Here is a 27,569-nt window from a genome sequence, read left to right on the forward strand (position 1 = left end):
TGACTTAAGTGTGTTAGCATGTTTTCATTCAAATGTGGAAATGAGATCTTTGCAGGTTCTGTGGATTTTGATTAGAGTTTAAATTTGGAGGATTATCTTTGCAAACCATATAGTATCTAATTTCCTAAAGCTTAGGAAGGAGAAGTTCCTAAATGAAACCAAATAGAATACCAGAGCCTTATTCCAAAGAACAAATCCCTGTGACTAGTGCAGACCCATCCCAGAGAGAAGTGAGCAGTCTCCATGCTGGGATGCTCATGGGACTCCGGATCTGAGGTACCTTCCTGGGAAACGGTGGAGGCTGGATTCTCTAATTTTATTACCTTGAAGTCAAGTACTTCTGTAGCCTTAAAACCCTCCCCAGCCTATACAGCCACTTATCCTTGTAGGAGAATTACCAACAAGCTCAATGTATCAGTCAGGAGGGGTTTTCAACCTGTGGGTGTCACAACCTCTTTGGAGAGCAAACGACCTTCCACAGGGGTTGTCTAAGACCATTGGAAAACACAGGTTTACATTACGTTTAATGACAGTAGCAAAAGTAGTTATGAAGTAGCAGCAGAAATAATTGTTACAGTTACGAAGTAGCAGCAAAAATAAACCATAGTTGGGGGACACCACAACACAGGGAAACCTGTATTAAAGGATTGTCGCACTAGGGAGTGTAAGGACCACGGCTTTAGGGGAACAGAATGAATATATATGGGATTATTGAATGGCTTACAGACTGTGGTCCAGCTAGTCCAACAATGTCTGTCTATCAATGGAAGGTTCAAGAATTCAGTAGTTGTTCAGTCCACAAGGTGGGATATCTCAGCTGATCTTTATACCAGAATCTCAAAGTAGGCTCTAATGCCAGTGAAGGAATGGACTTGCCTTCAAGAGCAAGAAAGCAATCTTGCCTCCATGTCCTTTATATAGGCTGCCAACAGAAGCTGTGCCCCAGATTAATGGTGACCCTTCCACCTCAGAAGGTCTGGATTAAAAGTGGATATTCTCACTTCAAATGACTTGACAAGTCCTTCACATGTGTTCTTGGTTGGTTTGGTTTTAGTTAATTTCATATGTAGTCAAGTAGACAAGCAAGAATAGCTGTTACATTCAGTTTTAGAAAAACTACAGGTGCATCTTGGGTTGGTCTGAAAACTGGTTTTGGACTTTTTGAATAGAGTTGGAAACTTCCTAAGTGATCACATGTCCTTAATCTTGTATAAGACACAGGCAAACTGTTAAGTCAGCATTATACATTTACTGGCATGGCTTTATTTTGCAGCCCCGATTGGCTTCAGACTTGAAGTCTTGCTCTGTGGCTTCTTAAGTGCTATGTGCCTACCTCATTTTTGGTGAGTTTTTGTTTGTTTCAGTAGGCCTGAAAATGATCACAAAGGCCATTGGGATGGCCCAGTAGGTCAAGGTGTTTGCTGCCAAGCCTGCAACCTGAGTAGTTTCATCTCTGGAACCCTCATAGTGGAGAGAAACAACTCCAGAAATCTGTTCTTTTATCTTCACATGTATGCTGTGGCATGTGCATGCCCCCCATAATTAAATAAATTTAATGATCATCTTAAAATTACATATAACCTTAAACTTGAAGTGATCACCAAAATGTGTGTCAGGGAATCAAACAGCTGAGTCTTTGGAAGCTCTTTAAAGCTTCAGAAGAGTAGAAATAACCCAGACAAGAGTCAGGAAGGCCAGAGTTAGGCTTTGAAGCCGCATAGCCAGAAACAAGCCATGCATCCTTAACATTATCCAGTATCAAGATTTTCCATTTAGAAGCATGCCCCTTGGTTGACAGATCCTAGGTCGTACCACTGTGTTTTGACTTTGAAGGGACTGGGAGGACATTGTAGGGCTTTACTCAGAAGGAAAGTTTAGCAGTCTTGGGAGGCAGGAGGTTTTTCAGTCTTTTCTACAAATGTTCAGGTAAGGTTAAGAAGCTGGTGTACAGCTACTTGAATCCCTCCTCCCTCTGAAAGGGTTCTCTGTAGTTCTGGCTCTTTTGGAACTTGCTCTATAATCTAGGCTGGCCTCAAACTCAGATACACCTGTCTCTGCCGCCCAACTGCTGGAATTAAAGGCATGTGCCCCCACCGCTGGCTGTAGGATTGAATTTTTTAAGAACTGACTCTTGGGGTGCTAGGAGGCTCCTCTATAAAATGACTGTTACTAAGAATCAGTGAAGTAAAAACAGAAGATGCATCCCAAGAGACCCTAACTGAGGATGCCTCGTGGTGATGAGGTGGTGCAGGCTTGTAGCAAGAGGGTCAGAAATCCAAGCTCATCTTCAGCGACATAAATTTGAGGCCAGCTTGGGCCATAGGAGACCCTGTCTCAACAATAAACAAAACACAGAGTGATTAGACCCTAAGTAAACAAAGGTGAACGAACCTCAAGTTCAGAACAGAAAGGCTCGGCTATTTCCTGGGCCCCAAAGGTGGTTTAAGGAAATGAAGAGGCTAGAGAGATGGCTCAGTGGTTAAGAGCACTGGCTGTTCCTGAAGAGGACCAGAGCTTGATTCCCAGCACCCACATGGCAGTCCGCACCCATCTGTAACTCTAGTTCCAGGGGATCTGACACTTTCTTCTGGCCTTGGACACTATGCACATGTTGTGCAGACATACATGCAAGCAAAACATCCAGACAAAATATAAAAATTTTAAGAAGGTTCAAGTTGCAGGCAGTACTGATGTGGCTTGGTTGCAGGAGAGTCTCAAAACAAAAACAACAAATTGTGTGACCAAAAGCCTGGCTGACCTGGGCAGGACAATTTGGGTGTCGTGTCCTGCAGTTTAGATTCCAGCTGGATGAGTAGGTGAGGGTGAAGTCATGCAAGGTGATTTCCTTTGTGTGATGGGGAGGCTGAAGGATTTGAGACATTGTTCTCTCGAGCAGCTTAGACATCCTCTTGGAAGCTGAAGGTAAGGGGTGCACAGTGGAGCGCCAACAGTTCTCAGTCACAGTTATGTGGGTTATTGTTCTGTGGAACAGGATTGACAAGCAAAGGTGCCAATATAAATGATGGAGGTAAGTCTGACCTTAACCTAGGGCACTCAGCTTCAAGTGGCAAACTCGTCTGCAATGAATTCAGTACTCATTTCCAGCAGGGCTGGCTTCCAGCAGCTCGGAGAGAGTCCTCTGTCTACCTCCTCAGAACCACTTCTGTATCTGCTCCATTGCCAGAGCATTTCTGCCTCTTTGGTTGCAAAGCTGGTTGCTGGTGGTGCCAGGCTTTCTACAAGCTTAGCAATACATTGGAAAACCATAATTTAATTCCAGCCCAATCCAGGGAGCATATCTCAATGGTCTGGTTCACCATCTAGTTAGCCAGTCCCTGCGCATCTGAACATGTGGTTTGACTAGCAAAGGGGCCACTATACAGCTAAAACATTTTAGTTTTAATTGTGTTCTTGGCACAAAAGAAACTTGAAAGTTAATAAATTACCCCTAATTACACTAACATAAGTGTAAGTTTTAACATAAGTTTTAAGGAATCAAGCAGAAAAATATGTGTATCAAGTAATGCGGAGATGAGGGCTAGAACACAGGAGTCACTCAACATTGGAATGAACATTTTTGTTTTGTTTTGAGACAGGGTTTCTCTATTGTCTAACTGTCCTAGAATTTGCTATGTAGGCCAGGCAGGCCTTGAACTAACAGATCTAACTGCCTCTGGCTCCCGAGTGTTGAGTTAAAGGTGCGCCACCATACCCCGCCTATAAATGAGCCTGCTTTTAGTTGATCACCTGAAAGAGCAAATCCAGGTCTAATCCGCACGGGAGGAACTGACTGCACAAAGCGCAGTGACAAAGTCCTGCAGGCCACACTGGACTGAGGCTGCAGACAATCACCACCCGAGAGATGGGGCTTGGGGGAGCGTCAGCTTTCATTCTCTGATAGTGCTTTGTGGGTTGTTATTTATCCCTCATGGTGTGTGCTTCTAAGCCTACCTATTCTGATGGTTTTTTGCTTTGAGCCAAGGTCTCACTACTTAGCCCTGGCTGGCCTCAAACTCATTCTGTAGCCCAGGATGGCCTTCCTGCCCCAGTCTCTCTAGAGCTGGGATTAAAGGTGAGAGCCACCACACTCCCATCCCATTTGGTTTTGAGACAGGGTCTCTATAGCCCAAACTCGCCCGGAACTCACTACTTAGCCCTGGCTGGCATTGAACACAAAACAGGTTCCATCCTGTAATCCCAGGGCTGTATCCCTGGAATTTGGGGGACTCCAAAACAAATTTCCATCTTTCTCCCCTCATCTAACACCCATACCACACCTCATCCCCACTCCTTCCACCCCTGGTTTGGTTCATCGTTCATCTGGCCTCTGCAGCAGTCTGTTCTCTACGATTCCTCCCGGAACCAGAGCACTCTTTCTAAAACATAAACCTGAGAAGACCCCCTGTTGCTTGAGAATTTCACAGAACTCCTTTCTGGAAAGAAACCAGTTCCCCAGAGCACTGACTGGGCTGTCAGGAGGCAGGCCTGTCCTGTACACCCGACAGCCGAGGTGGGCGTCTGGAGGCGAGCAGGGGACCCTGCCGTGGAAGCTGGTCTGGGATGGAGGGTGCGCCCAGGCCTGCAGGTACGGCGGTTCCGGGTGCCGACCACGGGGCGGGCGCGGCCTCCGGGCGGCAGGGGGCGGGCTCGCCCAGGGCTGCGGTTCCAGACTGAGTGCTGGGGAGTCTTTCCGCTTGCACAGTGACCTCGGGCTGCGGGCTGTGTCGCCGGGCATGGCGGCATGGGGCCCGGCGTCCGCTGCGCCTCTGCTCCGCGGGAGCCACGGGGTGAGCCGGTGGGGCTCGGGCAGAGCTGCGGGGGAGCTCGGGTGGCTGTTGTCTGGTTGGGGACGTGGGGCAGGACCAGGGCCCTTCCCTGCTCTCATTCATTTTCTCCTGACCTCTCTGATTCGCACTGGGGGTGCTGGGCGGGGGGTACCCGTGCTCAAGTGGATCGGGGACAGTCCCATAATCCGTCACAGTAGAGCGAACCTGGGAAAGAAATACTGCCTTCTGTAGCGGAAAACCACTCGGTGTTGTGGTCCCGAGTCCAGGCGTTGGTGCTGGGCACTTAGGCTGAGTCTGCGCTCTGCACTCGCACACAGAGCAGGCCTCTGACCTTCACCCTCCTTAGCCTGCAGCCTGGAGTGGGAACCCAGTCTACAGCAGCTCTCCTAATCCTCCCACCCTCTCTTGGTTTTTGAGACAGGGTCTTGCATTATAGCCCTGGTTAGCCTAGAACTTGTGACATTCCTCCTGACTCCTGGAATAACGTCCTAAGCCACGGTGCCTAGGCTTTTTCCCCTTTCAGACTCATCTTTAGCTTTACCTCCTTCATCATTCTCCTCCCGTGCCTGATGGTATCGAATCTGCCTCCCATGCTGAGGAGTTGTGTTGCTTCCAGGACTGTCATCTAGGGCAGGCCATCAGGGATTCTGTCAGCCTGTGACTCTGCGTCTTAGTGACCTTACATGCTGCCTGCCATCCGGTTAGGCCACCGTGGCTGCTTCTGTCACAGGAGCAGTTGCACCCAGGCTTACAGCCTTGGTTTTGTTCCTTCGTGCAGCACACAGACCATCGAACTCCAGGCTTTCATCTGGCCTGAAATCCGGCCATCTCTTAGGCTTCTTGGCCTACATCCCCCGGCCAAGCCTCTCATTTGCTCACTCACTGCTTCAGGGCCTGTCTTGGGGTCAGCTCTGGGATGCTGCTGTGGAGAGGCAGACTCTATCTCAGCCTTGTGAAACTAGCTGATAGCGAGCTGGGCGGAAGGCTCAGCTGGTAACGTGCTCTCGAGGATGGTCCGAGTTCAGTCCTCAGGACCCATGTGAGGTGGTAAGAGGGCTCCCTGCTTTTCCTGAGGACCCCAACTGTTTCCAGCCTCCATGTCAACGTGTCAATCAACTCACAGCTGCCTATAACTCCAGCTCCAGGGATCTGGTACTCTGAAGCGCCACATTCATGTGCACAAACTCTTAGACACACACACACACACACACACACACACACACACACAGACAACTCAAAGTAAAAATTTGAAAACACAAGCCAGGTGTGAGGGCACACACGTGTAATCCCACTGCTGGGAGGTGAGACAGGGGGCTCCCTGGGGCTTGCCTGCCAGCCTAGCCTACTTGATGAGCTCCAAGCCAGCAAGAGACTGTCTCCAAATACAAGGTGATGTGGCTGAGAATGACAGCTGTGTTTGTCCTCTGACCCCCAGTGCGCATGCACACACGGGCAACTGCATGCACATAAATTACCACAGAGACCCAGGATACAGCCCTGGGGGTCTAGAATAGCACCTGCTCTGGACCTTGTGGTGAGACTGAGGGGTGACTGGATGCCACCTACAAGCCAGCGCTCCCTGCCCCACCCAGCAGGGGCCATGGCTGTACCATGTCACGGATCCACAGCCCCCCTCTTTGTGTGTCACAGCTCACGGTCCCACAGCCCCCCTCTGTATGTCACAGCTCCTCATGGTCCCACAGCCCCCCTCTTTGTGTGTCACAGCTCATGGTCCCACAGCCCCCTCTTTGTGTGTCACAGCTCACAGTCCCACAGCCCCCCTCTTTGTGTCACAGCTTCCTCTCCTGCACTGTGTACATCGGATGTTTGCCTCCCAGACTGAGGGGGAGCTCAAGGTGACCCAGGTTCTCAAGGAGAAGTTTCCTCGAGCCACAGCTATCAAAGTCACGGACATCTCAGGTGAGGCTTTCTCCCACCGTTGCCATGGGGCTTTGCTGGGGGTTTTGAGCTTTTAGCTGGGGAGAGGCTGAAGTCCAAAGGCTGGGAGGAGGGAACCTTCCATAGTGACTTCTCCGTTTGTGTTGCTTTGGGCCAGATGGAGATGGGGACTTAGAAACGTCAGAGGGAAACCACAAAGGCAAAGGCCTGGCTGAGAAAACTCTGGGTTACCAGGCTAGCCCTGCTTAGATGAGGTCTCTCTTGCTGACCACCAAGCCTGCCCCTCTGGAGGCACCAAGAGCTCAGGATAGTCTCTCACTTTTGAGATGGACTTGTAATCCACCCACTCCAATCCTTCTGACACCGTCCGATGGAGAGCTAGAACAGGCCCAAGGTAGGTTTTTTTCAGTTACCCTACTTTATACTTTATCCAAGAGTCAAGCCCAAAGCATCAAAAGGAAACAGGAGAACCAGAGGCAGAATCAGGACCCAGGGCAGACTCTCCAAGCCCAGGCTAGTCCTGTTCTCCTCAGGCCACCTCTACATGTCTGGCTGTCTGTCAGGACCAGGCTGGCGGTGTAGCTTCTGCACTAGAAGCAGACGGAAGATGGGGGCCTTACCCAGACACGCCCAGAGAGGGACACGGGTGCAGGCAGCTAGATAAGACACGGCTCTGCATGGTCACTGCAAGAAGGGCTCTCCGACTTCCCTGAAAGCTCGCAGGGAGAACATTCAGAAATCGCTTTTCTTGGGCTGGGGATGCAGCTCCGTTGGTAGAGCGCTTGCCTAATGTGTACACAGGCCAGCTTTGAGTCCCAGAAACATAAAATTGAGCAAGTGTGTTGTGCTGGCTCGTAATCCCAACATTCAGGAGGTGGAATTCAAGGCCATTCTTGATTATGTGGAGGGGTTGAGGTCAGACCGTTTGAGACCCTGACTTACAAAACAAAACACAAAGAAGTTTATTTTATTATATGTTAGGAGAGGGCCCTGAGGGCGTTCATTGGTGTAAGAAAGCATAGTTGACTGTGCTTGAAGCAGTTGCTTACAGGTTGGTTACATCATGTCCAGTCTGGAAGGAGGGAAGGGGAGAGAGACGGAGAGGGGCGAAGTGGGAAGGAGGGAGGGAGGGGATGCTGGCGCTCAGCTCTCTTTTCCTTTCGTCCAGGTATCCAGTTTAGGGGTGAGCAATCCCAATCTAGAAACTTCCTCATAGACATGCCCAGAGGTTTGTCTCCTAAGTGATACCAGATTCTGTCAAGTTGATAGTCACTGCCAGCCACCACTGGAGGGACCACACAATCGGATGAAACCTTAGGGTATTTTTAACAGGTCTGTGGAAGGTGGGAAACTGAAATTGACCCTCCCACCATCTCCCATGGCTTACTAAGAGAGAATTTCTACCTCCCAATGCTTCCCAGGCCTTGGGCCTCCTCTTTCCTGCCCACACTCCATAGTGTGGGTAGCAGAGAGGCCAGAAGTGAATGTCAGATGGGAAACTGTGCTCTTACTGGGACCTGTTAGTCGAATGATGTCAGGACTGCCTGCTACCATCTGTTGTAACTGAGATGCTTTTGACTTTGTCTGTTCAGGAGGCTGTGGGGCGATGTACGAGATTAAAATTGAGTCCGAAGAGTTTAAAGAGAAGAGGACCGTCCAGCAGCACCAGATGGTCAATCAGGTCAGTGGCTGCTGACGGTCCTTGTCCCTCTGGCCTTCAACATCTGAGCACACAGCAGAGGGCATGGTTGCTATCGCTGTCAGTTCCAGGGCACAGCAGGGCAGCCATTAGAATGTGGTCAGGAGGACAGGACTTGAGTGAGACCCTGGAAACACAAAACCAGAGACTCACTAGTCTGAGATTTTGAGCAAATGTAAATTCATTCAGAATTGGAACTAGGCCACCCAACGGTTATTTCTCAACCTCTTTGATAATACTACAATGTTTACTGTTTCTTTGGTTTGGGTTTTTGTTATGGTTTTAAAGAGAGTCTCATGAAGCCCAGGCTAGACCCAAACTCATTATGTAGGCAAGGATGGTCTTGTGCTTCTAACTCTCCTGCCTCCACCTCCCAAGTGCTGAGGGTATGGACCACCACACCTGGCTTATGAAGTCTGGGGACTAAGCTTAGACCCCCTCAGTGAAAATCTACTTACTGAACTGGATCCTTAGCCTTGTTTGGGTATTTTTAAAGACTAGGTAGTCCAGGCTGGTCTTGAACTTACTATACAGCCAAGGGTGATTTTGAACTTCCGATCTTTCTGCCTCCACCTCCAGGTGTACATCACCACGGCTAGTGTGAGGTGGTGAGGGTGGAACCCAGGGCTTCATGCGTGCTGGGCAAGTGCTCTGCCCATTGCTGTACAGCTTCAGCCATGTTAGGGATTTTTGAGGCGTGTCCTCTGGCACTGGCTTGTGTGGACTCCAGAGCAGAGTTAGAGACTTGCTCCGCTGTGCCTGGCCTGCTCAGTGTTTTCTGGTCTCACAGGGCTAAATGACACGCTTTTGTAGATTTGGGTTTGTGTTCCTCAGTAGGAACCTATACCAGCGCTGACTCTGGACCTCTGGATCAGAAGCCACCCCACAGCTGTGTCTGGTGTCACTCAGAGCTCTTGGGCGCTGTCAGCTGCTTTAGCTTTTGAAAAGCAGAGTTCTGGCCATCAGCCCCTTTATCTTGGGTTCACATGTGCTCTACTGTCGGAGGGACCTCCCTCCCTCTGGATGTCCTGATTGGACCTCTGGCCTAGTTCCCTTCTGCACCCAACTCAAAAGCTACTTCCCATCCTCCTGGCTGGGCCCCAGGGCCCCTCCATTTTCTGACTCCTTCTTTTTAAAATTGTGTATTCTGCAGTACTTTTAGGGGTGGGGCGCAATGCTGCAGCACCTATGTGGTTAAAGTAGAACTTGCCTTCCACCATGTGGGTCCTCGGGATTTGAACCTAGGTAGTCAGGCTTGCCAAGCACCTTTTCCCATTGGGTCATCTCACCTACCCTCCAACACCTTCTTCCAGTTGCTGGTGGTTCTGACTTGTGTCCTGACATGTCTACGTGCACCCTGGACACGTTATCCCTTTCACATTCTCAGAGCCCCTCCAGATACAGTCAGCTCTGTGTGGGTTCCAGGCTTAGAATGCAGGTAGCTAGGACAGGGAAGACCTGGCTGGGGGCTTTCCCCACAGCTTGTTGGACATGGATTTTCCTGTGGGACTTGTGTTTTGTTCTCAAACACATATGCTACCTGGTGTGACTGGATACTGGATACTGGTGTAGCCTGGGTGCTGTTAACCTGCATGCATCCCTTGGCCTGCAGCTACAGTCGTGACCCTGAGTAAGTTATTAACCTCCCTGTACCCACACAGTCTGAGGACACATGCAGCCCTCCTTAAATGTACCATGTACCCTAGGCCAGCTAGCTTCCAGGCAAGTCTCCTGTCTTCCCCTCCCACGCCGCTGTGGGAATGCCAGGGTTACAGATGTGTGCCACATCTGGCCCTTTTACCTAGGTTCTGGGGAATCAAATTCAATCAAATTGTCAGGCTTGCTTTGCAAACGCTCTTACTTGGCGAGCCATCTTCCTGACCCTCACGGTGACATTGCTGCTGGCCTTGAGTTCTTTCTTGTGGCTTTCTTCTTCATTATCATCACCCACTCTTTCCTGTCTCCTCAATACCTGGTGCAACATTGTGTGCACGGGCATGCTCAGACACGCTTATCCAAGGTAAACTTTTTATTTTTTCAAGACAGGGTTTCTCTATATAGCCTTGGCTGTCCTGGTACTCACTGTAGCCCAGGCTGGCCTCATACTCAGAGATCTGACCGCCTCTGCCTCCCAGGCACTGGTAGTAAAGGCGTGCGCCTCAACAACTGGCTTTCAAGCTGAGTCTTCTTACCCACGGTATTTTGGGGGTTTTGTTGTTGTGATGTTCTTTTTTTGTTTGTTTGTTTTGAGATGGGGTTTCTCTGTGTAGTCCTGCCTGTCCTGGAACTCGCTCTTTAGACCCCGCTGGCCTTGAACTCAGAGATCTGCCTGCCTCCGCTTCCCACCTGGCTGGCATTAACCCAGCTGCAGAGATAGAAGTAGCCACTAGAGGGCATCCTGGGCCTGCAGCAAGCAGAGGGAACTGGCCAGACTGTGTCTATGAGGCTTTTTCCAGGGTCCTTTCTGTTGGCAGAGCTGAGGCTTCCATTGAACATAGAGTTGGCCTGGGTAGAGCCACTTAGGAACATGACTGAAACCAGCTGTATCCAGGACCACAAAACATCTGGGTCCATATCCTGACCTACTTACTCACTTGCTGACTTTGGGCCAGGGGTACTCAGTGTTGTTTTAACTCCACAACCCAGGTAGGAGTGTATGTCTCTGTGTGTGCTGTTGTTAGAGAGTGTGTGTGTGTGTGTATGTGTGTGTGTGTGCCCGCGCGCACGCTATAGGTTCAGGGTCTTCCTGTATTGCTGGACTGGACTTGAACTCCTGAGCTCAACTTACCACGCTCCCTTACCCCGGTGGCTGGGCTATGGATATGTAACACCACAGCAAACACAGGTGGGGTTGTTCTTGTTGTTTTCTCCGGGCAGAGCTTCTCTTTGTAGCCTTGGCTGTCCTGGAACTCAATCTGTAGACCAGGCTCAGGCTGGCCTTGAACTCACAGAGATCCACCTGCCTCTGCCTCCTGAGTGCTGGGATTAAAGCCATGTGCTGTCACCCTGGCTACAAACTTAAATACTACTGAATAAAAACAATTGTAAAGGGAGTTGGGTGTGGTGGTGTGCACCTCTAGGTAGCATGAGTAGTAAAAACCCAGAGATAGATATTGGGGTTCAACTTGAAGACCAGAAAAGCAAAGCAGCCAGCCATTGGCTCCTACCTCTACCTCAGTCCAAAAATGGTGATTCTGCCTCCAGGAATCCTCAGAATTGGAGGACTCAGGCCAGCCAGGACTAGCCAGTGAGACCCGGCTACTGGGAAGAGGCGTAGAGGGGCTTGTGCGCAAGAGCTAGGACTTGGGCTCGGATTCCCAGAGCTTGGGTGAAACTAGACGCTGGCATCACAGACTTCTGGGACCACACTCAGCATCACATCAGCGCCCAGAGGCATCACAGACCTCTGGGACCACACTCAGCATCACATCAGCGCCCAGAGGCACAAGTGGGGAACCCCTGGAGTAAGCTGGATAGTTGATTGGCGAAACAGCAGGCTCCACTTTAGTGAGACACTCTGCCTTGATCTGTAACGCAGAGAGCAGCCAAGGAAGACACTCAGTGTCAGCCTCAGGCCTCCAAACGCATGGACACAGTGCACACACACATGTACACCCACACACATGCAAGCGCGCACACATACACACATGTACACCCACACACATGTAAGCGCGCACACATACACACATGTACACCCACACACATGCAAGCATGCACATACACACACCACACAAACATAGGCAAAAAATGTTTTGAAGGGAAAAATTGCTTAATAAAACATGTGCAAAGTATCCTTCAGACAGCTGTGTAGAACAACCTGTAGCCAACGGCAAGACACAAGAACTGACTGTGACATCTCTTCCTCAGGCACTAAAAGAAGAGATCAAGGGAATGCACGGCCTTCGGATATTTACCTCTGTCCCCAAGTGCTGACGGCGCCCCGGTCACGTGACTGCCGATGCTGAGACCTTGAGTGCACTTCGCCACAGCCATCTTCCAGAAGAATCCCTGCCAAAAAAATGTATCTATTTTTGTTCATAGACATTTATGTATTATAATTATAGGAGGTATGTTATCTATTTAGAAGTTAATTAAAGACCACAGATACCTATTGCTCACAACAGGCATGAGTCATGCTTCAGGCCCCTTCCAGAAGCATGTCCTCCTTTCGCAATGGTTCATCTCTGCAGAGTTCATCCTGCTACTGGACACGGAGTCTCACTGTGTAGCCCTGGCTGGCCTGGAACTACTAACAGAGATAATAGTTCCTGGCTCTGCCTCTCTGCTGCTTGGAAGAAAGGTGTGTCACCACACCTGACCTTAGATTTCTTGGTTCTATAAAAAAGTTTAAAAATTTTCCCTCCCCTACTTCTCCAAGAATAAGGAACCCCTAGTTTCTCATACCCTGTGGAGCTGAGGAATAGCGAGCCTCACCCGGGGTTTGAAGGCCCCCATCCTCTGCATCTGATGGGCGGGAGGTGAGTTGGCCAGGAACTATGCTGCTTTAGCCAGCCACACACGCTCACCCTGGACTCTGGGAAGCTGGGACATCCATTCTGGGTGCCAGGGCTCTGAAGTCTGGTGTTCTGTATGGAAGTTCTAGTGGTCGTTGTCACCAATGTCTCTGGATCCACGATGGTGAGCAGAGGGTGCAGCAGGGTAATTGGCACCCAGCCCCAGGACCTGCCTCACTCTTGTTTTCCAGAAGCTGCTCCCCAGTATCCTTTCACGTTCAGTGGCCAACTCTGTGCCTTTGCTCTGAATTCTGACTGATTCGTCAAAGTATGGTCAGGCCTGCTGCAAGCACGGGGGATCTCTGCAGGATTTGTCAGCCCCTTCCGTGTGGCTTCTGCCTGCTTTCCTTACCAGCCCCCACATCCCTTCTGAATAGCTTGCCTTCCTTCCTTCCTTCCTTCCTTCCTTCCTTCCTTCCTTCCTTCCTTCTTTCTTTTGAAAAAGGGTCTTTCCACAAAGCTTTGGCTGTTCTGAAACTTACTGTGTACACCAGGCTAACCTGAAGGCGTAAGTCACAAACAGTTCCACACTGGTTCGGAATTATGATTAATAGAATGGTTATTCATTTAAAGGGGAAAAAACTTACAGATCACCGTCCCAGACAACAGCCCTCTGCATGATCAGGAAAGGAGCCTAGTAGCCGGAAGCGGAGCCAGGAGCCGGAAGCAAGATAACAAGCGGAGGGCAATCGCTGCTTTTAAAAGAGAGACCACACCCCAAGGGGCTGGTATCTCAGCAGCTACTGGCTGAAGGAGCAGGCGCTCCCGCAGCACTAGCCTTGAACTCAGAGATCCACCTGCCTCTGCCTCTGGAGTGAGGGGATCAAAGACATATGTGCCACCTGCCATATAGCTTCTTTTGAAAATCATAATGTGTTGTGTGTGTGCATACACATGGTCCTACATGTGGTGTGTGCGTACACATGGTGTCACATGTGGTGTGTGCGTACACATGGTACCACATGTGGTGTGCGCGTACACATGGTGCCACAGTGCACACTGGAGGTCAAAGGAAACTTCCCTGTGTTGCTTCTTCCTTCCGCTGAGTCCTGGGGACTGAACCAGGCTTGGTGACAAGCACTTTTACCAGCCGGGCATCTTTTGTGCCGAGTCTATAGGTGCTCCGGGCATTTGAACTCAAGTTCTTTTGTGTGTGTGGCACATAAGAATGTATCTTCCCAAATTTAGACCAGAGTGTGAAGAACTGTCTGGGCCCCAGCTTTGGAGGGATCTGCCATGGAGCAAGGTGTCTGGTAGTGATAGGGCTTGTGCTAGTTTGTGAAGTCGTCCGTAGCCAGCTCCAGGATCTACTGTGGGCTAACTGTACCAGGGAAGAGCAGCTTGAGGACACCCGGGGTGTGGCTGGGGAGTCTGGCAACGTGAAGGCAACTTGGATTTCACGGCACCTGTAACTTCAGCTCTGGCACATAGCCACGGAGCACCACGCGGCAGCCCAGAGTCACCAGGGGACCAGGGCAAGACACGGTTTTGTACAGCCTTGGTACTGGTAGTCACACTTGAGGCCAGGCAGCTGAGCAAGGGTCTCGGAGGGAAGGCCTGCATTGGTGTCTGAGGTTTGGACATGCTGTGATCTAAAGTTCACGCTTGAAAACCATGCGACTGGGTCCTTAGACAATTGCCAGACCCGGGAGGTAGCTCAGCTGGCACAGCGCAGTTGGCCTTGTTGGTCCTGTTGGTCTAAACCTGAGCTAGATCCCTGCAGCCCATGTGGAGGAAGAGAACTCACTCTTAGAAGTGGGCCTCTAACCTCTCTACACTCAGCAAGCACACATCTCTCCCGGTCTCCCCCCACCAAATATAATAAAAGGAAGTAAAAATAAAAAGGAAAAAATGTCAAAAAGCCTGTCATGATTTCTAACCATGCCTACGGCCACATTTCAAGCAATCCTGGGTGCATGTGGCCCATGGGCTGTGGGTTGCACATGTCTGGTAGGCTGCATTGTGAAGGAATTGTCTTCGGGTGATAGGAAGACTGCAGGTGCCTGAGACCCCCCAGGATCAGAGGGTTTTAGGGAAGTGTAGTCCTTCAGAGAAGTCAGCGTTCCTAGCCTGCCTGAAGATGGTGTCTAAGCTGAAGCCAAAGACATCTCTAGCTGCAGAAGTGTGACAGGACATGGGATAGACAGTAGAACCCGCAAGCTCTGGATGAGAAGAAGCTGCAGGGGTGGGGTGGGGTGAGCCACAAGACACCTCCCTGAGCTGCTCACATGGTACAAACCAGGAGTGGGAGAGTGGTGAGGCTGGGACAGAGATGAGTGTTTGTCGGGGATGAAGGCAGTGTGGAGGTAAAGGTGGGGACTCCTAGGGCAGGGCGTGTCTGCACAACTGCCCAAGGTGTGGGAGGCACTAAACATCTGCAGCTGCACAAGACCCTTGTCTTATCTGGCGTTCTGGAGATGCAGACAGGCACACCACTGGTTGGGGGGTTGAACCCCTCTTCTGGTCTCCTCCAGGATGCTGAAGGTCTCTCTCTTCTTTGCAGAGTATTCAGGTGAGGTGACTGACAATTCTTCAATGTTAAGCAGTCTGCAGGGCCAGCAGTAAAGCTTTTAAAATAGAATTTTATCAGTTCTTTGAGAACTCCATACTCACCTCCCCTCACCCAGCTCCTCTACCCGTCCGCCCCAAGCTCAATTCCCTACCCACTCAACTTGGTGTTTCCTTCCCGTCAAGTGCAGTTTGTGCAGTCCACCCACTACCCTTGGGAGTGCAGCCATGGCTTTAAAGAAAACGGACCCCCTCTCCTGGCAGCTATCAGAGGCCAAAGCACCCCGTGCATGCTGGGATTTTGTCTGGCTTGAGACTGTATGGTCTTGTGCGTGCTGTCACAACTGCCACTGAGTTCTGTGTAACTGCTCGCTCGCTGTCTGGAAAATACCATGTCCTCAAAGTCACCCACCACTTCTGGGTCTTACACTCCCCTCTTGCACAACAACCCCTGATGCGTGTGTGTGCTCTTGCTATGAACACTCCATTTCAGGACAGCTCTCTGCAGTTTCTTATTCTCTGCATGTTGACCATGTGAGGGTTTTTCTTTTTAAGAAGTTGTTGGCCAGCAGGGTCCCCTAAGCATCATAGGCTACTGTCAATACTCTCGGCTATCCTGTGCACGTAATGGTAAAACCTTAATGCTTAAGACAGCACATACCTGAATCACATAATATGGAAGAATCGAACTGTACTCACCTGGAAGCTTCATCCCAACTGGCTAGCTTTCATAGTCTACTAGATGGTCCTGGAGGAGAAGAGTAGTCACCCGTGAACCCTGCCAGCTACAATAACTAGTAGTCTGCCAAGATCTACCCACTGCGCAACAGTGGTGAGAGTATCATGGGAGCAACCAACCATTTTCTGATTGGCTCTAACGGCCAATCCATTAGATAGAACCCATGCCTGGCACTGCTAATGGGACCAAGAACTTGGATCTAGATAGGGCATAAGCCCCAGGGGAGAGAACCTAATATTGTTATTCTGCTGAGTAGATATAGTACTAAAATAACTCCTAATGACCACTTTAGCCATAGACCACAAAATCTCTAAACCCTCATCAGAGGAGCTGCTTTTGCAGTGTGTGTGTGTGTGTGTGTGTGTGTGTGTGTGTGTGTGTGTGTATGCATGTACCTAGATACTCAGAGGCCAGAAGAGAACACTAGATCTTCTGGAGCTGGAGTTATAGACGCTGCCTGATGAGGGTACTAAGAACTGAACACTCAGGTTCCCTGAATGAACAGTAAGTGTTCTTAATTGCTACGTCACCTCTCCAGTCCTACCAGCAGTAGAACTTTCAATAAAGTTGTTGACCAAGCAGTGTGGCTAGGTAGGGGTGGCGACAAAATGAAGATCAGGATAGACCAGGAAGTTGAGTTAAATGAGACACTTAGCCAAACTTCAAATGCAATTGGAAGCAGAAAAACAAAACCAAAATTGGTGTGTTGGGGGGGGGCACTGGAGCAATGGATCAGTGGTTGATACCGGTTGCTCTCAGAGGACCTGGGTTTAATTCCCAGCATGCACACGGTGGCTCACAACCACCTGTAGTCCCAGGGAATCCAGCACTCTCTTCTGCCCTCTGAGGGTACCAGGCATACGGTGCATAGATATAAACAGGACCTTGGACAGTGTGCCTGGGTATTTCTAGACGGTTCCTCTGGAAAAATCACCGAACCTCTAGTTTGCTGGGTGGCTGATTTCTGCTGCTAGATCTGCTTGGTGGGACATTTTAGGGAGAGGAAATGGAAGAGCATAGGGCAGAGCTTCCTGCCCATTTATCCTTCTCTCTCAGCTCAGTTTCCCCAAACCCAACCACTGCCAGAACTGCAGCCTGGACCAAAGGCACCCCCTCTGTCCAGGGACAGCAGAAGCTGGGCCCAGCCTTCAGTCTTCAGAACCCAGCAGCGTGTGGCGGTTTTTAGCAGCTCTAAGGTGGCTGTGCGGATAGCTGAATTTAAACTGACTAGAGGGGAAAAAGCAGAGAAAAGCTGACCAAGGCCACCCCAGAGCTCTGATCTCCATCTACTCAGATGATAGGCCCAGGCAAGGTGAAAGCAGGTCCCCCACTGCTCTGAGGCAGGCTTCATCTGGGTGTCTATAATACATACAGGAGGGCAAGACCTCAGGGTACCTTTACGTCACAATTTAGTTATGGCTCAAGGTGAGAGAGAGGAAAAAAATAGCTCACACAGAATTTGAGTGCAAAAAATAAATATAAAATTTATTAAAACACCCACAATATTTTAAAGATGCCAGGAGTAATACAGTTCACAAACCCAGTTGTTTGTGTAAATTATAATAAAATACAAATCAAAAAAGGATACATACTTGCAATTTCTAGGCACCCTAAATTAAATTTACTGAAACACTGGGGGAGAAGGAAAGGGAAAGGAAGGCGGTAGCTCAGGAGACAAACCAATAAAGTGGAAGGAAAATATTAACAAAAGGTAAAAATTATACAAAATAAAATTATCAGCATAAATTTACTGTACTAAGATATCTACAGTTTAATAATACACATCCTATTGCCTTGAGACATTGCAAAAACCTACCATTCATCCATCAACCCCAGATAAACTTCATTTCAAGTAGCCACAGTTTACAAAGTCAAGACGGAATATTCAAGTATGGTTGTTAAGTTCACCTCCATTGGAAGCCAGGTAACCAAACAGGAATTCAAAGAGATAAGAAATAAAACACATCCAAAAGCTACAAGGGTTCTAGATCAAGTCTAAAGCATTAGAATGCTGAGATAGCCGGTCCTTGCTTCTTTAAACACGAGAAAAGAAATGACACCACTCCTGTCTGTCTTTCCCCCCTCAAAAACAAACAAACAAACAAACAAACAAACTTGCATTGGAATCAAGAAAATTTAGGATGTCCAGATGAGCCAATTAGTATCTGAAGTCCCCATATGAAGAGTGAGGGTTCCCCCTGAATGATGGGCAGTCAGAGCGAGGAGAGCATGAACGACACCTTACAGAAAGCATCCCTGATATCAGAACAGAAGCAAACGAGGAGCAGGCCAAACAGCTCACTGATTCTTAGGCACACAGTCCAGAGCCTGGCTTCTATGCTGCTTCCCTCTGCTCAGGTGAGAAGCCTATTGCTTTGCCCTCTCGGGCAGCGCTGCCAGGAAGGCAGCGCTTCGGTGAAGATGGGCGCAAGTGGAGCTGCGAGCCTGGGTTGGGTCATGCACTGCCAATGTGTTATTTTGGTCCAGGGTATGTGGTGAAGCTTGCCTGGTAGGGACAGCAGATAGAACCAGGTGTGGGAGTTTTCAAATGACAGCAACCGTGACAGAAAGCGCGATGAGATGGGCAAAGTAGATTCACATTTTATTCAAAAGCAAAACTAAAGGATGAAAACAATCCAACCACACTCCTTTCCTTGGGCACTCTGCCATTTAACTGCCGATGAGCAGAGAGAGTGATCTCAGCTGTGTCGAGGGCAAGGAAGTCATTTAATGGACAACCTTCGGGTGTCACACCCTCATGGAATCTAAGTTGTCACAATGTCCTGTTTTTGAGGTATTTTTAAAAAAAATTGTGACAGTGAATGATATAAAAATGGAGCTTCCTGTCGAGTTCTTAAAATTTACATCAGCTTATGTGGACACAGGAGAAGTTTAGCACCAACTAAAAGCAGCCGTGGTGGCATCAGGGACAATGAAAGCACCTGCCTTTAGTCTCAGCACCAGGAGCTATCAGGGAGTGGTGAGAACCAAAGGCTTGCCCACCCTGTCCCCACTGGGGCCAGGTGAAGGCATTCCCCCCTGGACCTCAGCCTGGCCCCTCTGGGGTTAGCACCCTGGACCACAGGAGAATACCTGCCATACTAGAAGAGGCAGGGCCTGACCCTCCTTCCTAAAAGCCACCACCCCCTTTCTAATATGGCCTGAGAAGATAGCACAAACCCATAGAGCCCACCCAGGCAGGCAGGCCACCGCCGTCCTTAGGAGGAGCAAGCTCCTTTCTCTGTGTGCCTAGCTTTGGCCACCAAGGGAAACAACAACAAAAAACCAAAACAAAAAAAAAAAAGCAAAAACAAACAAACAAAACCAACAAAGCCAGAACACTGCTCCGAGCAGACACAGCGCAGTAAACAGAGGTCTACAAAGACAGCACCCAAAGAGAAGGAAAGAAAAGCCGAGAGACGGAGCCCACCTTGTTTTTGGTTGGTTGTGGTTTCAAACGTTGATAGCACCTCAGGGAGACAAGATCAGGGACAGTCACATTGAAACACCATAGCACCATTTATTAGACTATTTCAATTCATAAAAATGCTTCCAAGTCCAGAAAACACACTTCAGTAACGAAAGGAAGGAGATTGGTTGAGGCACATCAGGGTATGTCAGTGTTCCACCAGCTCGGCCTTGCTTTGACACCTCGAGGCAGTCAGGAACTCCTCGCTCTGTGACACGGGTGTTCAGCTACTGTCAACCGCCCTCACACATCCACTGCCATAGCCACGAAGCAACAGAGGGCTGCTACTTCTGTTCATCCATCTAGCACCCAAATCCCTAGCCCTGCAAACCGCCATTTCCCCAAGAGCAGGTGGAGGCCCAGAGAAGGCAGAAGCCCTTCCCATGCACCAGGGCCACCTCGGTGAAGAGACAAAGCAGCACCCAGGAGGGCTGGGGGTCAGGTGCATAGGCTCTGCTAAAAACCAGACCCCAAGCTGAACCCTTCAATCCGTGCGCCACCCTCAGCAGAGCTACTGACGGGTGGCTTCTCCAGTGAGCACCGGTTATTCTGTGAGAACCTGCTGCAAAGCGATTGTTACTACAAAAGAAAATCTCTTGGGATACAACTTCCCAAGTCCTTTCGCACACAGCAGTCAGGGAGAACAGGACAAAGCAAAACAAAACAATGGGGGAGGGGACACCAAACGCTGCATGTGGACTGTGGCCATGGACGGGCACACTGGGAGCGGACTTCAATGCCATCATCTCCCTTGCTATAATGGTACTCTTAAAACTCGCTCACGCTGTCAGGTTCTTGAGTTGCAATGGCTTTATTTTTTTTCTTTTCATGATAAAAATGTCTTGTCAATCATCTTCAGGACTTAAAAAATGATAGTGCCAGTAAAAAATAAAAATTTTGATTTTTCTCTTTAAGAAGCCTTCAGCAGCAAGGGGTGGGGGATATAGAACTGTGCATAGTTACGTCTTAAATACACGTCTAAAGCATGCTCATTTCAACGACAGAGTTGAGGTAGGTTATACATGTAGTGTGTGAAAGTCAGCATGGGCTCAAGCACAGCCACAGCACCGAGCCCCGAAACAGCGCTCGCCATGACCCGAAAGGCCAACACAGAACGCCTTTGCCTCACCTCACAGCAGCCTGTGTCCTGGCCTAGAGCTTCTGAACCAAGGCTGTGCAGGCTTGGGGGATGGACGTCACATGCTTTTTAGCTTGTACTGGTTTCTCCATTCATCTAATGGCTTTGCTACCAAATGGTGAGGAGGGTTGGAGCATACTGAATACACGTCAGAGAGATCCACACACTGCCGACATCAGAATCACCTGGACCACACTTGGGACCTTGCAAGCCAACAGCCAACCTGGGGCTTCCACGGGCCGTATACACGGTCACATTCTCCAAATGCTTTGTAAAATATCATATTTAAGATTATTTAAAATGAAGTTTTTCAAGGCACCCCCGCATCTACCTAAGCACGGAGTCAGATGAGACCTGCATAAAAGCACTGATGCGATTTAAGCAAAATAGCATTTAAAGGACCCAACTTTCCCTCAAAACTAGAAAATTAGCATGCGCCTTAGAGACTCTGACTCCTTTAGCTTGTCAAACAGAAGGTCAGAGGCTTTCCTATAAATCTGAATTCTGAATAATTCTAAATCCTGATAAGCTCTTGGGTATTTATTTCAAAAGCAATAATATTTCATTTTTCTGTCCTGTAAAATAATAGCAACTTTACAGAATATGGTAAAGGTGGATTGACAAAGCACGTTAAATACGCAGCTACTATTTACAGTTTCTCCCACAATTCCATGTTAAAATGTACTTTTTATTCTTTTCAAGTTGCTGTTTAAATCTAGGCAAAAGTGCTTAAAAAAATCTTTCACTATTTACAGTTAAAACCAGACCACAAAAATGCTCAGGACACCTTTTAGCACTCTTTGCCAGTGCTTCCGAAGGGCTACCGTCAACACCCAGCCGCTCGGCTCTCAGCTCTGGCACAAGGCACCACGAAGCTTGGGGACTCGGACTTGCCTTCAGCATTGTCGTGGGACTGCTATGCTCCGTCTATGAAGACCACACCTGGCTAGAAGCACTTGATAAATGCTGCCTCAGGGATTGGCCGCTACTCTGTGTGTGTCCTGATGAAGCCCCCCGCTCACCACACACGTCCACACGAGCAGCTGGGTAACATGGCTAACAGCATCGGAAAATGAACACACCATAAATTCAGACTCGCTGCAGACCGGCGCCGCTTCTGCCTGTCAGGCCCAACCTCTCTCGACAACATCACAGAAATTAAAGCACCAACGCTCTCATTTCAAAGATCAAATGAATGCACCAGGATTTTAGAATGGGTGTGTTACATGGTAGGTGGAAGAGGAGGGAAGAGAGAAAGATCCAATGGAGAACTGGCCTCCTCAGAGGAGGAAAGCATTAGCAACCTGTTGAAAACGCCTGACCCTTGCACTTTAAATGAAGTGTAGGCCATGCCCTGCGTGGGCTGGGAGGACTGCACCATTGTCCCATGTGAAGATCCAGGAATAAGGACGATGAGTGACCTGCCATCACACTGGCTTGCTGAGCTCTGGCAGGATGCCACCTGCCCTGAGAGTCAGAAAAGTCCCAGCACAATACTACAGCACCAGGCTCAGCACCACACGGCACCGCACAGCACCACACAGCACCGCACAGCACCACACGGCACCGCACAGCACCGCACCATACAGCACTGCACCACACAGCACCACACAGCACCACACGGCACCGCACCATACAGCACTGCACCACACGGCACCGTACGGCACCACACAGCACCGCACAGCGCCGGACAGCACCACACAGCACCGCACAGCACCACACAGCACCGCACTGTACAGCACCAGGCTCCAGCACCGTACAGCACTGCACCATACAGCACCACACAGCACCGCACCATACAGCACCGCACAGCACCACACAGCACCGTACAGCACCACACAGCACCGTACAGCACCACACAGTACCGTACAGCACCACACAGCACCGTACAGCACCACAAAGCACCGCACCATACAGCACCGTACAGCACCACACAGCACCGCACCATACAGCACCGCACGGCACCACACAGCACCGCACCATACAGCACCGCACGGCACCACACAGCACCGCACCATACAGCACCGTACGGCACCACACAGCACCGAACCATACAGCACCGCACGGCACCACACAGCACCGCACCATACAGCACCGCACGGCACCACACAGCACTGCACCATACAGTACCGCACCATACAGCACCGCACGGCACTGCACAGCACCACACAGCACCGCACCCTACAGCACCGTACAGCACGCTGGCTCTTCACAGCTTGGGTTCAACTTCTTGTTTTCAAAGATACAGTAGCCCTTTTTCAGTATTGACAAACTTTGGGGCGATTTTGTAAAGAAACTGCCACTAAGCCTCCTTCAGCCTGGTACTCACTGGCTTTACCAATGAGACGGGAAGGGCTACTAGGAGCCTCTCGACTCCTGCTCCAGCGTGAGGTGCTGCCTAGCGAACCAGGACATCATATGACTTGATAAATAACGGACAGAGAGGATTCAGTGTGGAGACTAGCAAGCTTGAAGCTGTCTACTTCCAACCTGGTTTCTGGGGACATCAAACACCAGCATCTCCAGGCCGGGCCCCCAGATGTCTACAGCTTCTCCCATTCCACAGAGGGGAACGGGGTGGTCCCAAAGGCTCCCCGGCCTGTGGGAAGGAGGGATAGACCAGGGCTACATGCTAACCTTGGTTTGTGGGGGGCAGATAGCTGGGAGAACCTGCAGCTCCCAGGAGACTGGGCTCGCCCGGCAGGAAGCACTGACGGCCTTTCCTGCCCATCTGTAACCATTACTATTGTCGCTTTAAAAAAAAAACCCAATAAATACACATTTTAAATGGAATTTAAAACTACGCTCCTTTGTGAAAGGACACTATAAACTTTCTTTCCATTATTGTGATATACAAGGATAAAGTTTTAAAAACAAAGAGAAATTAAAAGCCCCTCAAAACAAGGGGAAAAATAAAAACAATGTAGAGATATAAATATTAAGATCACGAAAAAAAAATCACCCGACAGCCGTAGTTTCTTCTTCAAAGTGCTGGGGAAGTAGGGAGGGAGGGGCGGGTCAGTTCTGAGGTTTGGACCATAAATACATATATATGATAGGCATATCCATATATGTAGATATAGAGAGACTTCTGCACCCCCAACCCGCCCCCGGGCATGAGGGCAAAAGCACCACAGAGGCAGCTCGGGCCGGGCCCGACGCTGAGGTACGCTGGCTCCTGGCACCTAGATCCAGCGGCTGTAGGGGCCAGTGACCTTTGTGTAGGCGTAAGAGGACACGGTGACCGCTGAGTCTGTGGGCATGGCCAGCGCCTGCCGGGTGGGGACAGCCCCCTTCTTTTCTTTGTGCTGGGGCTCGGCCACCATAGCACCCCCCCATTTGCGCTTCTTCCCATAGAGCTTGGCCTCCTGCTGGCCCAGGCCCAGGCGCGCAGCCTCCTCCTGCCGCTGCCGCGCCCGCTCAGCCAGCTGCTTCATCTTGGCCTCCCAGAGCGCCAGCCCGTGGTTGGGCTGGTTGAGGTTCTTGTGCTGGTAGAAGACCAGCGAGATGCGGGTGGGGTGGCAGCGGTTGGGTTTCTTGAGTGGCGTGGTGGCATGAAGCTCTCGCCGGGCACACTCTATGAGGATGGAGCAGTGGGCAGGGGCCACGGCCACTCCACCAATGTTCTCATCCAGGAAGTTGTGTTCGCTGTCTGACCACAGCTCCTCCTCCTCTTCCACTCCTGGGCCACTCTTCTCTTCCTTCACCCCCTTGCTTAGGGGCTCTTCAGCTGTCCCCTCCTCCAGGCTGAATGGATCCCACAGCTTCTCCTCCGACTTCAGGGCCCCAAACAGCTTCTCACTGGAGCCCAAGGGCATGCCAAAGGCCTGCCAGGCTTTGTCCAGCTGGCTGGCCCCCGGTGTGGGAATCCTTCCCTCCTCGACTTTCACAGGATTCCACAACTTGTCTTGGAACCCAGGACCACCTTTCAGGGCAGAGCTGAAATCCCCTGCTCCAACCCCCCACGGCTTCTCAGTCAGGCTGGAACCAGTCAAGGCCGAAGTGCTGTTCCCAAACTTGCAGGGGCTCCAGGGTTTGCCTCGAAGCCGTTCTCCAGGATGGGCCGACTGCTGGCCTTCACCAGTGAACAGTCCCCACTGGCTGTCTGGGAAGTGTGAAGGGGGCAGACAGCTGGCCCCAAAAGAATTGAGCTTGTCTGGAACAATAGCGGGGCTTTCCCCAGAAGGGAACACTCCCCAGTTGCCACCCACACTGTTAGTCCTCTTGGGGGACATGCTTGGGCCTCCTGAGTACTGTCCCCACAGATGACTGGGTCCCCCATTCTGAGATGCCTCGGGTAAGGGTGTTCTGCCCATCTTACCAGAGTCTCTGGGCACAGACTCAGCCTGGGTCAGAGGGTCTACTGGCTCTTGCTTGATGGATCTGTTGTAGCAACTGGAGCTCTGAGCAAAGGGGGAGGGGTCCCTGGATGCTGGGTGGAGCTGGGGGACCTTGGGTAGCAGATATTCCTTGGGGCCTGGGTAAGCAGGCTGCTGGTGGTGAGGGGTGGGGTGGTGGGTATCTGTGGAAACAGCCTGGCCAGGCAGCTCGGCAAACTCAGCACCACCGTAGGCCGGGTTCAGGCTGTTGTGTAGAGCATGGAGGTCTGGCTTCTTCTCAAAACTGCTCCCACTGCCCCCATGTCCCCAGGTACTGGGGCCTAGGAACTGGGAGGGGAAGACAGGGTTGCTAGATGGAAAGCCATAGTAGCCAAAGGAGGGAAGTGTGTACTTGGAGTGGAAGCCGTTGACGGAGGCCAGGCCGGGCTGTGCATAGCGAGAGTGATAGGAATACACACTGCTCATGCTGTAGGGGTCGGAGGGCCGGCAGCTGCCTAGCACCGAGTAGCTCTCCACCACTGCATTGCCACTGTACTTGAAGGAGCTGAAGTGGTTTTGAGGCTCCACTTTGATGGAGGGCTTCAGGCTTTGCTGCGATAATCCGCCTTTCAGAGACAGGCCTGGGGAAGGCAGAAGGCAAGGTAGAAACGGGGGCAGACACCACAGCCTGGCAAGGTCTAGGTGCAATGGACAGGGCTAGAACTGCCTTCCTTGCCTGAGAGCTGTTCTCTCTGCAGAGCCAGGATGGATGAGGTGCTGAGGTGAGTTCAAGCCCAGCTGGGACTTGCTCCCTGGGAATCCCCAAAAAACTTCAAGGTGAAGAGAGATAGCTATGGAGAGGCCATGTCCTCTCTGCCATCACTCTGTCTGACCCCAGAAAATGCCTTAGCTTCAACTGAAGCTCACCTTCCCAAGTGTGGGCTTAGGGTCACAGCGAGGACTCCTGTCAGGGAGGAGTGGGCGCTCAGACACTCACAGCCACTTCCTATAGTGGACTCTGAAATAACGGCCTTCTCCCCAGACACAGTGAGCGCTCACTGGAGAAGCCAAATGCTGTGCCTGGTGCTTCATAAGACTCCTTTCTGATGGACAGAGTGAAACGCCTCAGGACCTCCCCTCCTAAGTGGCCAGTGTGACGTGAGGGGGAGGTGATACCCCTTGAGGACAGGGCCCACACCTGTGCTATAGTACCCCCTTGCTTACCTGGGTCAGTGGTGACGCCAGCCAACTCCAGAGCCTCCTGCTTGATCTTCTCTGGTGTGCTCAGCTTCTCCTTCTGCAGTTTTTTCTTCTCGGCTGCTGCCTTCCTGGCTTCTAGCTGCCGCTGGCGGCAAGACTTGGCAGGCTCAGGCAGACGCCGGACCTCTCTCGGGAATGCGGTGAGCACCTGGATGGCCCCGCTGCTCACCTTGGCATTCTGGCTCTCCTCACTGCCAAATTCATCCGTGTTGGCCATCTTGTAGAGGGGTAGTACGTGCAGCTGCTCGTCCTCGGGGACCTGGCCCACGCAGCGATTGTCTTCCTTGGTCAGGGTGCAGACCTGCCCCACAGGGAGAGATGGAACTGGAGTCCATGTTTGGAGAGAGGGGTCTGGGCTTACAACCATGTGACCTCCACAAAGTCCTACCACCAGCCATTCACCTTGTCCCATCGCACTCTCCTGACCACTAAGGTTCTAAAAACTAACAGCACAGAGCCTGGGGGGCAGCTTTCAGAGGCTCAGTTACGCATTACCTCTTATACCCCAGTGTGGCTCACCTGGGACGAGGGCACCTGTTGTGCCCGTAGTCCACTGTTGTGGTGCTGTGCCACACGAATGGGCAAAACCTTCTCCCTGAATCCTGACCGCTCAGCTCCTTTGCTTCTAAGGTAACCTTTCTTTTTATTAAAAATGACCTCAGAAAAAAATAATTGTAAGCCGGATGTGGTGGCACACGCCTTTCATCCCAACACCTGGGAGGTGATACCCCTCGAGGACAGGGCCCATACCTGCTCTGTGGCGTGTATGCCCAACTACACATGCTTCCGCACACACAGCACTGCGGTTCCGGGGCCAGCTTTGTTTAGTCAAAGATGATGAGCTGTCCGTTTGGTACTGCTCTTTCTGTTTTCACTGTGTTCTTTCATGTGCCAAACAGAAGCTGTAGACTGTCACCGTGCTGACTCCATGACTGCTCAGGTCCCCACTTTGGTGTCCCTCTCCCCAGCTTGGTTCTTCCCAGAGCACAAGTTAGTCTTCAGACTGCCTTCTAGGGACCTGACTTCTGCCTATATTCCAGCTGCAACTGGCCCTCAGTCTTGTGCCTTCCCCCTTTTCTAACACCCTATGCCATAAACAACAGAGCAAAAGTCAAATACAACAAAGGGGGAGTCATTACGGGAGCCGCCTCTATCCCTAACACACCTAAGAAACCTTATGATTGTCAGCAACCACAATCATGATTAAAAAATAAGCAAAGGACACAGATGGGGTACC

General features: G+C 50.6%; 3 protein-coding genes across 7 annotated transcripts in view; 1 reads left to right on the forward strand and 2 right to left on the reverse strand.

Moving 5' to 3' along the window:
• The first annotated feature begins 4,648 nt into the window (after nucleotides 1-4,648).
• Bola3 (bolA family member 3) lies at nucleotides 4,649-12,506 on the forward strand. Its single transcript, XM_041639349.1, has 4 exons — nucleotides 4,649-4,787; nucleotides 6,584-6,707; nucleotides 8,279-8,367; nucleotides 12,253-12,506. Exons 1-4 carry the CDS (start codon nucleotides 4,734-4,736, stop codon nucleotides 12,316-12,318), a joined length of 333 nt encoding a protein of 110 aa, XP_041495283.1. The 5' UTR covers nucleotides 4,649-4,733; the 3' UTR covers nucleotides 12,319-12,506.
• A 9,743-nt stretch (nucleotides 12,507-22,249) lies between these two features.
• On the reverse strand, nucleotides 22,250-22,891 carry LOC121435917 (keratin-associated protein 9-1-like). Its single transcript, XM_041635482.1, has one exon. It carries the CDS (start codon nucleotides 22,889-22,891, stop codon nucleotides 22,250-22,252), a length of 642 nt encoding a protein of 213 aa, XP_041491416.1.
• A 14-nt stretch (nucleotides 22,892-22,905) lies between these two features.
• Tet3 (tet methylcytosine dioxygenase 3) overlaps nucleotides 22,906-27,569 on the reverse strand; it is a 102,609-nt gene continuing 97,945 nt past the window's right edge. For all 5 annotated transcript variants that reach the window (XM_041641248.1, XM_041641249.1, XM_041641251.1 and 2 more), the window contains 2 exons: nucleotides 26,297-26,633; nucleotides 22,906-25,713 (listed from right to left, as the gene is read on the reverse strand). In XM_041641248.1, coding sequence (XP_041497182.1) covers nucleotides 23,939-25,713; nucleotides 26,297-26,633 — 2,112 coding nt within the window. In that variant the 3' untranslated portion in view covers nucleotides 22,906-23,938. The remainder of the gene's footprint in view (nucleotides 25,714-26,296; nucleotides 26,634-27,569) is intronic.

This window comes from Microtus oregoni, unplaced genomic scaffold, assembly GCF_018167655.1.
Source record: "Microtus oregoni isolate MIOR12 unplaced genomic scaffold, Mior012 000002F_ref0000024, whole genome shotgun sequence".
Classification (NCBI taxonomy): domain Eukaryota; kingdom Metazoa; phylum Chordata; class Mammalia; order Rodentia; family Cricetidae; genus Microtus; species Microtus oregoni.